The sequence below is a fragment of the Lolium rigidum genome, chromosome 1 (genome assembly GCF_022539505.1).
Source record: "Lolium rigidum isolate FL_2022 chromosome 1, APGP_CSIRO_Lrig_0.1, whole genome shotgun sequence".
Lineage (NCBI taxonomy): Eukaryota > Viridiplantae > Streptophyta > Magnoliopsida > Poales > Poaceae > Lolium > Lolium rigidum.
In genome coordinates, this window is record NC_061508.1 from 217,028,953 (window position 1) to 217,041,889 (window position 12,937).

The window sequence follows — 12,937 nt, forward strand, 5'->3', positions numbered from 1 at the left end:
GACATGACACGAAGTCAATATAGCCTCCCCCACCATTCCTTGGATAAACCCGAAACATCTAACATGGCGTTAACCAAATCTGTTAGAGTACGGTTTTTCCTTTCCGCAATCCCATTGGATTGTGGGGAATTGGGAGGCGTCCTCTCATGGATTATACCATGTTCCGCACGAATAAATTGAACTCATTAGAAAAGTACTCTCCACCACGATCGGACCGAACCCTTTTTATCTTTCTTTCAAGTTGATTCTCAACTTCAGCCTTATAGATTTTAAAGAAATCAAGAGCCTCATCTTTAGTTTTGAGGAGATACACATAACGAGTACCTAGTGGAATCATCAATCAAAGTCATGAAAAATTTCTTTCCACCTTTTGTCAACTCACCATTCATCTCACATAGATCCGAATGTATGAGCTCTAGTGGTGCCAAGTTTCTTTCCTTCGCAGGCTTGTGAGGCTTGCGAGGCTGCTTTGCTTGCACACAAGCATGGCACTTAGAGCCTTTGACAAAGGTGAATTTAGGAATTAAACTCATATCAGCAAGCCGCGTCATACAACCGAAATTAACATGACAAAGTCGTGAATGCCAAACATTAGTTTCATTAACACTAGTGCTTACATGGTTCACAACATTATCACAGAAGTCTTCTAGAGAGAAATGCAATATTCCCTCACATTCATATCCCTTTCCAACAAAAGTTCCATACTTAGACAGTACAACTTTATTGGACTCAAACACCAACTTAAACCCATCTTTCATAAGACAGGAGCCACTTACGAGATTCTTCTTGATAGAAGGGACATGCAGCACGTTCTTCAGTTGCACGATCTTTCCCGAAGTAAACTTCAGATCTACCGTGCCAACACCACGAACGAGTAGCATGTAACCCATTCCCCATCATTACCGAGGAACCTCGGGCCCGATAAGAGGTAAACATGGAGATGTCGGCACACACATGAACATTAGCACTTGTATCAACCCACCATTCGTGGGCTGAAACACCGAAAGAACAATGAGGTAACATATTACCATACCCCGTAGTTCCTTCCTCCGTGTTGCCAATGACCATGCCGACAGAATTTGAGTTCCGTCCAGCTCGACATTTCTTTCCTTTGCGTTGTGGACAACGATTGGCCCGATGGCCAGTCTCGCCACACACCCAGCAAGGATCTTTCTTCTCCGTTTTCCCCTTCTTCTTGAAGTTGGTAGTCCGGGAGACTCCCTTGTTCTTTCCCTTGGACTTGTGGGCATTTTTCGCACCATATTGGCGGCAGAACGTCCCTCGGTTCCTCCGAGTGTGTTTGTCTTTTGCCCTCGCCTTCTCCTCAACATCCGGAGAGCCCATGATATTCTCAACGGAAAACTCATGCCTCCGATGTTTCGAGGAAGTGGCAAAGTTCCTCCATGAAGGGGAAGCTTAGCGACAATGCATCCCGCGACAAATTTGTCCGTAGCACACACTTGAGGAGCTCGAGTTCCTTTGCCATGATCTCGTATCTCATGAGCCTGTTCTACTACGGATCGGTTCTCAACCATTCCGTAGTCATTGAACTGCTCCATAGCATACGAGTTCACCTCCGGCATCGGCAGCACCAAACTTAGCGTCCGAGTGCATCCCACAGTTCCTTCCCATTTCGGATGTGCAGATAGGCATCAACCAACTTGTCTCCAAGCACACTTAGGACGGCACCCACAAAGATTACGGTGGCATCCCCGAACGCTTTATCCTCTTCAGGAGTAAGCGGACCTCTGGGAATACCTTCCGCAACTCGGTGCACACCCATAGAAGTGAGCCACAAGAGGGTCTTACTCTGCCATCTCTTGAAATGAGAACCCGTAAACGGGCTCGGTTTGAGCGCAGCAGCAAAACCAGATGGTGAAAATTGCCTAAGCAAATAAGGTTTTTGGATTGATGGATTATTAGGCAATTTCCGTGTGAGTTTAATTACCGAAAGCAAGATTACAGATGCACAAGCATACTTAACCACACACATCAGACTAAGCACATGCATCAGATCTGAACATGGAACAAGTAGCAGTGCAAGGTAGGAGAGTAAAAACACGTACATCGCGACCGGGAAGGTCGCACCACCACCAGCAGCACCACCACCATGGGAGTTGTTGATGTCGCCCATGGTGTAGTCGGATCTGTCGATGAAGCAGCTGAACCGTCGATGAAGAAGATGAACAACAGCGAGCAGTCGCGCCGAGACGCTCCCCAAAAACCTTATCGCCCGTCTCCCGGTGCAGGATCTCAACGGACGGGGTTTCGGAGGCCTGCTCTCCCGGACGGCTGTGCACGCGGTCGCGGGATGGGGAAGACTAGAGAGTAGCACGAGCAAAAGGAACTTCGCGAGAGAGAGAGATCTAAGAGCACTGTTCTCTAGATCTGATCGGTCTCCTTGTATACCCCGGGAGGAGAGCCGCCCGACCGGTTGACACGCGTAGGAAGCCAGGGACACGCGGCGAGCATGCACATGCAGGTCGACACGTACCCAACACAGTTGGTGCACCAAGCAAAAATTTAGGCTTCCTTGAGTGTGTCTCGAACTCGAGTCACGAAACGCGACGTGCGTGCGTGCGTGACGTGTCGTGACGTGACGTGCCGTGCCGAGCCGAGACGGGCGGGCGGAGGAGGAGGAGTGCGCGAGGGCTTCTTCTATTCTCACTCACTTGGAATGACTAGAACAGCAGCCCTTATATACCACTCCAACTCTCTCCCAACTAGCAATGTGGGACTAAACTTTGTCCCCCAAGGCTGTCCCAAGCTGCCAACGTGATGGGCCTTGAGATTTCAGGAATTGTAGACTATATGGGCTGCCTTACTGGGCTGCAGCCCATCTACATTTAACAATACAGTGGAGCAAGTTTATAGTGGATTATATGTTCTAATATTTAAACTAAAATGATGATAAAAATTATGAAATGGAGGAAGTACTTTTCCATGTGTTTTGGAGACTTCAAAATTGCCGTGCCTTAGTACGATTGCCACTTCACTCGCAAAAAAAAAAAAAAAAAAAAACCACGATTGCCACTTGAAAACTGCCGCCAAAAATCTCCTCCGGCCATCCCCGGGTGACACAGTTGCCTCCGACTGCGCGATCGAAATATGCGTCTGCACCCAGCCTAGCGGTGCGATGCATAGTGAGCGAGCTGTCCGCGGAGACGTAAATGCGGCCTAAATATGCATCATGGATGTGTCCGCGGTCACGCTGCGCGACCACTCGCTTCTTCCACGGACCCGTCTGGCAGCGACCTGGCTCGATGCGTCTTCTCAGCCGGTGCGACTTTAAGCACAACAACTGTCAGGAAGGACACTCGCCGGAGTGGCAACCTTCGACGCACGAACCGCCGGAATGGAGCACGAACTCATAAACCGCCGCGGAAGAGCAACCGCAGTCCTCTTCGATTTATGCGCTGCCGTTCTTCGATTTATGCGCTGCCATTCGTCCCCACTCAATAAAACCCCTACGTCTACGCATTCGAATCTCCAACCGGCCGCCGCCATTTATCTCTACGACCGATGGCGTCATGAGCAACCTTTCTTTGCCATCGAACTCCGATAGCGAGGGGAAGCCGTCAAGACGGCGACATTGGCGGGATACAACTGGCACACCAAGCAACTCTAGCTCCCCACCGAGGGACGACCAGGAAGAGGAGGGGGACAAAGGAGGCAGAGGCGGAAGGAGGCAATGTCTCGGGCGAAGGTGGAGGCGCAGCCGGTGTACATCGGCGCTGCCCCCAGATGCAAACGGACAAGTTTGGGCTCGCGACTATTTTGGTGTCCGCGGACTGACGCGAACATAGTTAGCTAGTCGATTTTAGTGTCCGATTTGCTTCACCCAGTTGGAGATGCCCTAAATCCCATCGGCAAGCTGATGACAAGTGGGACCCACCAAAAGTAGACCCCGCATCACATGTCCATCCCACCAGTTAAACCAGCCGAAACAAGAAAAAATAAAAAAGCTCAAACGATATCCCCTCTGCTCTCACCTTCCTTCCTCGCTCGCGCAAAACCCAACCCAAAACCCCAACTCCCTCCCCATCTTCCTCTCAAATCCACCTCCATTTCTCCAAAATTCCGCTCCAATCCCCACTCAGCTCTCCGTCTCCCGTCCATGGAGCTGCAGCGCACGCCCCTCCGCAGCCTCCCGCTCCACCCGCGCGCCGCCACCCACCCCACCAAAGCCACGGCGACGGCGACGGCCAGCACCGTCTCCGCATGCTCGGTGGTCGAACCCCAGTCTCTAAAACCCCGGCCGCAGTTCCCGCGGCCGGCGCCGCTCCACCGGCGCAGGCGGAGCAGCACCCCATTCGACCTCCCCGCCCTCTGCGCCGCCATCGAGCAGCTGGTGGCCGCGGGGCGGCACCGGGAGGCCTGCGACGCGCTCCGGGACGCGCGCGCGGGGGCGCCCTTCGCGGCCCTGCCGCCGCCCACCTACGACGCGCTGGTGACCGCCGCCTCGGCGCTCCGCGAGGCCGGGGACGCGGCGGCGGTGCTCTGGCACATGGAGAGCGCCGGGTTCCGGCCCGACCAGTACATGTGGAACCGGGTGCTGGGGATGCTCCTAACGTGCGGGATGCTCGCCGAGGCGCGCGAGGTGTTCGACGGAATGCCGGCCCGTAGCCGGGTCACCTGGGGGGTCATGATGGGCGGGCTCGTCGACGGGAAGCGCCCCCGCGCCGCCCTGACACTCTTCAGGGAGCTCTGCGACGAGACAGGACCGACCGCTGCTGGACCAAGAGTGCTCGTGGTGGCCGTCCGCGCGGCCACGGTACTATCCTCAGTGCACGCCGGACGGGAGCTCCACTGCTGCGTCGCCAAGATGGGGACGTGCGAGGACCAGTACCTGCTGTGCGCGCTCATCGACATGTACAGCAAGTGCGGTCACGTCGACGAGGCGAGGCGGGTGTTCGACGGGATGATACCTTCTTGGAGAAGCGTCGTGGCGTGGAACACGATGCTGGCGGCGTACTTGCTCCACGGCCGCAGCGACCAGGCGCTGGACCTCTACCACGACATGTGCGGGAGCGGCGTCCAGCTGGACCAGTTCACGTTCTCGACGATGCTCGGCGTTTTCTCCAGGCTGGGTTTGCTGGAGCATGCCAGGCAGATGCACGCTGGCCTGATTCAGAGCGGGCTGCAGATGGACATCGTCGGGAACACAGCGCTCGTTGATCTCTACTGCAAGTGGGGGCGGATGGAAGACGCGAGGCATGTTTTCGACAGGATGCCCAGCAGGAACCTCGTCTCCTGGAACGCTCTGATAGCGGGGTATGGCTACCACGGCATGGGGGCCAAGGCTGTTGAGATGTTTGAAAGGCTGTTAGCGGAAGGGATTGCTCCAAACCACGTGACGTTTCTGGGAGTGCTAAATGCGTGCAGGTTTTCTGGGTTTATCGACAGAGGGAAGAGGATCTTCCAGTTGATGGCTCATAACCCGAAAACGAAACCACGTGCGATGCACTATGCTTGTGTTATCGAGCTTTTTGGCCGGCAGGGGCTGCTAGATGAAGCCTATTCGATGATAAGGAAAGCACCGTTCGCCCCAACCGCCAACATGTGGGGAGCCTTGCTCACTGCTTGTAGGATCAACAAGAATATTCAGCTTGCTAGATTAGCCGCGGAGCAGCTCTTGGCGATGGAACCTCAGAAAGTGAACAATTACATTGTGCTTCTCAACTTGTATATTAGCTCTGGGAAACATGATGAAGCTTTGACTGTAGTTAACACCTTAAAGAAGGCAGGGTTACATATGGGTGCTGCTTGTAGCTGGATCACAGTCAAGAAAAAAGATCACAGGTTTTTCTTTGATGATCGTCTCAGCCCAAAAAGTTCAGAAATTTACCGGAGGCTAGATACATTAATGGAGGAGATAAAAGAACTGGGTTATGTCAGTGAAGATGATGAATTGCTCCCAGATATTCTTCCTGATGAGCAGGAGACATTGAAAGTTTACCATAGTGAAAAACTTGCGGTTGCTTTTGGCCTTATCAGCACATCTCCATCTGCTCCCTTGACGATCAACCAAAACCATCGGTTATGTCGTGACTGCCACAAGGTTATCAAATTTGTGTCACAAGTTGCAAAGAGAGAGATTACTGTAAGAGATGCTAGCAGGTTTCATCACTTCAAACTTGGAACATGCTCTTGTGGTGACTACTGGTAACTAGGTATGTCCAACTGAATGATTAATCCACCTTGGCGTTATCCAAAGACATGCTAATTCCTTGTGAATCTAGGCCTGCGCTGCAATTTGATGGAATTAAAACCAAACAATTATTGAGTAACCTGCAGCAAATGCACTCCCTTTTCATCAGTTTCTAAAGTATCGAATGTGAAATCCATACCAGAGGTGTTACAGTGACCTACAAGTTATTCCCTGATTTTACATGTTACTGTAGTGTGACACTCGAACATGGCGTACCTGGCTGTTGGCATTGTTTCCACTGTTTGTTAATTTCTGCTTTTATGAGATTTTGTTAAAAGTCTTTGCTTTGTCATATTTGTTCTTGAATATTCAGATTTATCAATTTATTATAGAAAAATGATAACTGCTATGGCTTATAACCAAAGTTAAAACCAATAGAACTTCACTTAGTAACTTGTAGCATCTGACCGCACATTTGTGTGTAGACTTTTGCTAGTTTTAGTATATGTGATAATATGTCTGATTAAATATCTTATGCTTAGGTTGCATGTTGAGCAGTTGTTATCCTATAGTATGTTGTGCTAAACAAAATTTGCCGATGGCTGATCACTCAAAAGTACTGAAGCCAGCTCTGGACTGGAGAAGCTTCATTAATCATGATGAAAGGCTTGGTAAGCTTATCTTTCAGATTTTGAAATAGTGAAGTACGAGTTTGGTTCTCATTGGTATGCTTTTTTTCCTTGTTTTTCCTTGTCATTTTACTGCCGTCTAAACTTGTTTGCATGTCTTTGTGAGTAACTTTTTATATGCTCTGATCACTCTTTGAAAAGTTGGCCTTTATGACGTGCTAAGAAGATTGTTTTCTTTGAGCAAATTAGGTTGATACTTTTCCCTCTGTTTCCAGTCTTCCACTAGCTTTACAAACCTTGTGTTAAAGAAGAATCTGCAAAAGTAGCCTGAATATGTGATGGGTTGGCATTCATACTGGAGATGCCAATATTTATTTGTGTACTGTAAGGAAGGAATAAAGCTCAGGTGCAACAAAGGATCGAAGGAAAGTATAACACTTTGAGCATCTTTTGACAGCTTGTTTCTAACTGCGTCATAGTTGGAGAAAATTCTCCTGCTGCACTTTTGCTCTGATCTCTTTATTCAGTGCTTAGCAATAAATAGGGCCACGACTTCCTTCATTGTAAGCAGGCAATCCTTCCTCCCATAACTTCACTCAGCTGAGGAGAAGTTTGAGAATACAAGATGGCAAAAATGGTAGCTGCTGTCATTGTCTGCGTGTTGGTTTTAGCCCTGGATATCACTGCTGGCATACTAGGACTTCAGGCTCAGGCTGCGCAAAACAAGGTACTGTTGCATGATATTGATAATTTTTCTCATGTTTTCTTCATGAAATGTACAACTTTGAAATAAAGGTTGGTTTAAACTGATGTTTTCAGCTATTGAAGCTATACCTTCATTGATGGTTGTTATTGCATAGTTACAGGTGCTTGTAACAATAGTTTTGTCTGACACTTGTTATTTGATCTTGTTGGCAGACTAAAAAAGTAACGGTGCTCTTCATCCAGTGCGAGAAACCGGTGTATAAAGCATACCAGCTAGGGCTCGCGGCGGCAGTGCTGCTGGTAGTTGCTCACGCAGTGGCCAACTTCCTCGGTGGCTGTGCCTGCATCTGCTCTCAGGTGGAGTTCATCCGGGCATCCATCAACAGGAAGCTCGCAGCAACTCTCATAGTTCTCTCATGGTAACTTCGCTCTCACCTTCAAAAAAATATTTTGCAAATCTGCATATAAGGATTTATGACTAATAACTATTGTTGGATGAACAAATAGGATCGCGCTCATCGTCGGGTTCTCGCTGCTGCTTGCTGGGGCCATGTCCAACTCCAAGTCGAAAACATCGTGTGGGTTTGTGCACGGCAAGACCCTGGCCCTCGGAGGGATCATGTGCTTCGTCCATGCGGGGATCACCATCGCGTACTATGTCACTGCCACCGCAGCAGCCCATGAAATTCGTTAGGCCAGTAAGCATAGGCGCTATGCTTCCGGCCGAGAGATCATACAGTCTGATACTTTCTCACAGGATATCACCATTCTTTCCTTGCCTTTGTTCTTTCGTATCTTTCAGTTTGTGATTCGACCTTTTACCCCTTCTACAACTTATGGAAGCATCTGGCTCCATCTTGTATGAAAGTTGCACAAAATGGAATATTATTGTGGTTTGACTGATCTGTCATTGTTTATTGTAAATGCTTGCCAAACAAAAATCTGATGAACTTTCGGCAAATTCATATGTTAATTTTAAATTCTGGCAAATTCTTATGTTTATTTTAAATTCTGGCAAGTGCTATAAAACAGCTCAGAGTAGACCGACGGAATTCTGGCAAGTTTTGATATGACAAAGCACTGAATCAAATTTATCCATTTTCGGTAGATAAAAACTGATCCTTTAGCCCTTTTAAAATGAATCCAACCTTTTCCTAGGCCCAAGCTAACCTTCTTCCCAGAACAGATTTGCTCTATGAAAGAACTAAAGCAGCACACTATCCAGGACAACATGTAGACTAGATGATGGTAACAATCTGCTTCCATTTACAGTGCAGGTCTATACAACACAGTTACTATTGACAGCCCTTGACGTCAGTCAGCACTCACCAAACACAAAACTGCTCAATGCTTCACCTCCCTAACCACTAGTTCCATGCTTGACCCTAGTACTTTTCATATCAACAAAACTGAAGAATTGCACAAATCGAAAGAAGAGAAAGTTAGCCAGGAACACCAGTAGGTGAATGCTTTGTTCGTTTCAGTCAGACATCCGGAAGTTCAGAGACACTTCCAACTGATTCCTGTCTCTGATGTCCAGAGGCAGATGACTGACCCTCGGATGCCTCAAGGTCACAAGATTCGCCATCCGTCCTTCCCACTGGAAGCTTCCTACTGTGATGATTCCTGCTGCTGCGGCTGTGTTTCGCCACTCGGATCAGTGCCTGGACAACATCTCGCATTGACGGGCGCTTCCGGGACACGCGGCTTACACATTTGTAAGCCACAGCAGCCATGTCATTGAACTCCTCCACATCAAATGCGCCTTCTAGCCTGGAGTCTGCGATTTCCTCCCACCCACTCTTGCTATCAGCATTGATTGCAGCCTGGTCATAGATTGCATTGTAGTTAGCATTAACATTAGAGTCTCACAAACTAAATTCTACAAAATAAGTGAAGGTGGACTTCCTTACAAGCTCAACATATTCCATTAAACCTTGTTGAGGGTTTCTGCCAGCAACCAGTTCAAATAGCAGAACACCGTAGCTGTACACATCACTCTTCTTTGTGAATGATCGCGAGGACACATACTCCGGATCAAGATATCCATAAGTTCCACGTATGTTGGCTCCATTTCGAGTAAGCATTTCTTCTCTTGACAATCCAAAGTCAGCAACCTGGCCAACAAAGAATGCTCCTCATGTGTCAGGCCTAGGAACAGAAGTTTCAGACATAAAGGCAACAGAGGTAATGATGTGCAAGAAAACCTATTTGAGCTGACATAAACGTAGAGTTGTTCACATAATCACCATTCACCAAATATCAGAAAAGTCCTATGTGTCTTAATAAACAAAGGCTCATCTAATTGCTGATGTGTATAATAAAGCTTCCCTTTTCTAGAAAAATAGCAGAAGGCTCCTGATGTATACTTTTATACATAAAAAAAAAACTCAACCAACAGGCACTAGCACCCATGGCATTTTAATTAGAATAAGACACCATGAGCACGACCCATGGAGGATAGGCCTTGAACGTGGGTGGGCTGGGCATGTACTCTCATCTATAGCCAACTGAGCACTCTTAGTTCTCTTTATGTGTATTTACAAGAAAAATAGGGTATTTTAGAAACAGGTTGATTAAGTATAAATGTTTCGTGGATTTTCTTAATCTCAAGTATGCTAATATATTGATTGTGTTTCTATACATTAATAAGTTGGTATCCGAAGTCAAAGCCCTGCAGATAAAGGACAAATGAAGACAACATACAACAGCACAAACAGAGTCCTGATGCTGCTTTCAGTGTATGGCCGTATCCAGCGTCAAGTACAAACCAAATGTCGGCAGTACAAGTTAAGAATTACAGATATACAAACTGAAAAACAGATAAGGGGAACTGCTCCAGAGGTGATGGATACAAGTGTTTAAAAAATCATGGATACTAAGACGAATAACAGAGATGTACAACATACCCTAGCATGCATCGACTGATCCAGTAGAATGTTTGGTGATTTGATGTCTCGATGAACTACCGGAGGGACAGCCTGCACTAAACTTAAGCCAGATGAAGTAATGTATTGGCATTTCATCATGGACCATGCTTCAAATACATGCGTCACAACAGCTTACCCCATCATGTAGGTATTCCAAACCCCTAGCAACATCCAGAGCTATGTTTACCCTCAAATCCCACCTCAATGGTGCATTGTTTTCACCTGAATCACAAATGTCTTCAGAAACAAAACCAAATAAGTAGTACCTAAATGTAACATGTGAAATTCTGGCTGTAGCCTGTAGGTATAGTCTCTTGCAGAAGATGGATTGACAAGGAAAATCACATCAATAGTTTTTCAAGGATACTACGCAAGCATAGTAACAAAGCTTAAGTATTGTCTATTGACTTAATTCATATGAAAACCACTGGTCTTCTTTATCTGATAAAATCAGCTAAAAGACCGCAAAAAAAGGGTGGTGGTTATTTTTCTCAGTGATCAAGAACTATCAAGTTAAAAGGGAGAAAGCATCAAACATTAATGCATTTTCAAGACCTTTCAGATATGCTAATTGTACTTGATGAGTTTCATATCACCGAGTTCTTACAAAATTAGAAGTCCTTTCTGTACCACGTTCAAATTAAAACAGAGTTATGGTGTCTATTGACTTAATTCATATGAAAACCACTGGTGTTCTTTATCTGATAAAATCAGCTAAAAGACCGCAAAAAAAGGGTGGTGGTTATTTTTCTCAGTGATCAAGAACTATCAAGTTAAAAGGGAGAAAGTATCAAACATTAATGCATTTTCAAGACTTTTCAGATATGCTAATTGTACTTGATGAGTTTCATATCACCGAGTTCTTACAAAATTAAAAGTCCTTTCTGTACCACGTTCAAATTAAAACAGAGTTATGGTAGCAACCAAGCACAAATGTGCCCAAGTAATTACTGTAAGGACTAAGGAGTACTCTAAATGAAGTTCTACAGTTTCCAAACGGAGAAAATAAATAGTTGAATACCATATAAGTGTGATGCAAGGCTCCCATTAGGCATGTACGCATATAACAGAATGTGTTGCCCTTTTTCAGCACAGTAGCCGACCAGGTTCACCAGGTTCCTGTGGTGCAATCGCCCGAGAAGTAAGACCTGAAATTAGGTATCCATCAAATTACCAGGCATGCCCGTTTCTAATCATCTATAAACAGTAGCTTACCTCATTATGGAACTCCTTTTCACCTTGTTTTGAATTGTTAGCAAGTACTTTAACAGCCAGTATCTCACCAGATGACATATTAGCTTTGTAAACAGGACCAAAGGCTCCTTGGCCCAATAGTGTTGTGAAATTGCTGGTAGCCTTCTGCAGTTCCCTAGACAACAGAAAATAATGCTGAACGATTAATTTAAACTAGAAGAAGACTCAGTTTCGTGATCATAATTAAATTATCTAAGTTACGTACAAGACACAATTTCATGATCATACTTCAATTAGCAAAACATGAGACAATACCTTACAAAAGAAACATGAGTGAATGATAGGGAACATATCGTAGATATATGTTTGACTTATATATCTTGTCCAATTCTCTCAGTACAAACCAACCATCATTATCTTATCCCATTGTAGTTGGTAGGTCCAGACATATAGAAGTCAAAGGAGGATGTAACAAACCAATGACAGATTGACACGAACTTCTTTTCAGAACCGACCACGAAAACTAGATCAATTACTTGAAAGCAAATGACGTAGGGCCCAATTAGTTATACAGCTATAAATGTTGCAACCATAAGAACAAAGAAAAAGCAAGGAAACATACTTGTACAAATATTTGGGTATCCCAGAAGCTGATATTAGGCTCTTCCTTCCAGGCCCTTCAGTCCACATAGACACCCCACGATCTTCAAACTCCCTCGGTGAATCCTGCCCTGTAGTTGAGTTCGAGAGCTCCGCACATGTATTAACACCATTTGCACGAATGGGAACCAATGATGACCTCCTTGAGCTACTACTCCTTATTTGCGCCTGAGACCGCCGATACCTCATGCACAGGAGTATTCCAACAGCAAGCAGCAGCCCTATCACAACACCAACCGTTGTACCGATGATCAAACCTTCAGAAACCCCATTCATTCTCCCCAATTCAGATGCAGATCCTAGCACCTAGAACATTTGCATCCACCTCATGGAAGCTCTGACGAGGAAGGAAGCCAACAGCTCTATCTGCCCTGCCAACAAGTATAAGGAATAGTAAAGTGGAGGCCTTGAACAGTGACACCATGTGGCTTCACGCATTAGGTGGCTTTCCGGGTCAACATCATGAAATGGAAATGCAATCTTTAGGGAGACTTTGCCATCTCAACTGATGTCACATCAGAACATCAGATTTTAAGAACCACTGGGACACCGCTGGTAAGACACAAATTTAAGAACTAATTTATCTACGTGAAGACATATTAGACGTGGACGGTGGATATTATTGGTGAACTAACTTCCAAACTGCGAAATTGGAGTACTAGAACCTT

At 46.3% G+C, this 12,937-nt stretch overlaps 3 protein-coding genes across 3 annotated transcripts; 2 read left to right on the forward strand and 1 right to left on the reverse strand.

Moving 5' to 3' along the window:
• Nucleotides 1-4,117: 4,117 nt before the first annotated feature.
• On the forward strand, nucleotides 4,118-6,804 carry LOC124654958 (pentatricopeptide repeat-containing protein At5g50390, chloroplastic-like). Its single transcript, XM_047193935.1, has 2 exons — nucleotides 4,118-6,173; nucleotides 6,694-6,804. The coding sequence occupies exon 1, from the start codon at nucleotides 4,118-4,120 to the stop codon at nucleotides 6,167-6,169; it is 2,052 nt and encodes a 683-aa protein (XP_047049891.1). The 3' UTR covers nucleotides 6,170-6,173; nucleotides 6,694-6,804.
• Nucleotides 6,805-7,399: 595 nt separating this feature from the next.
• Nucleotides 7,400-8,465, forward strand: LOC124690036 (protein DESIGUAL 3-like). Its single transcript, XM_047223482.1, has 3 exons — nucleotides 7,400-7,507; nucleotides 7,699-7,904; nucleotides 7,993-8,465. Exons 1-3 carry the CDS (start codon nucleotides 7,406-7,408, stop codon nucleotides 8,177-8,179), a joined length of 495 nt encoding a protein of 164 aa, XP_047079438.1. The 5' UTR covers nucleotides 7,400-7,405; the 3' UTR covers nucleotides 8,180-8,465.
• A 286-nt stretch (nucleotides 8,466-8,751) lies between these two features.
• LOC124683156 (calcium/calmodulin-regulated receptor-like kinase 1) lies at nucleotides 8,752-12,631 on the reverse strand. The gene is made up of 7 exons (XM_047217726.1): nucleotides 12,232-12,631; nucleotides 11,631-11,784; nucleotides 11,437-11,563; nucleotides 10,552-10,637; nucleotides 10,395-10,466; nucleotides 9,399-9,602; nucleotides 8,752-9,311 (listed from the first exon to the last, which is right to left on the reverse strand). The coding sequence occupies exons 1-7, from the start codon at nucleotides 12,543-12,545 to the stop codon at nucleotides 8,970-8,972; spliced, it is 1,299 nt and encodes a 432-aa protein (XP_047073682.1). The 5' UTR covers nucleotides 12,546-12,631; the 3' UTR covers nucleotides 8,752-8,969.
• Between the last annotated feature and the right edge of the window lie 306 nt (nucleotides 12,632-12,937).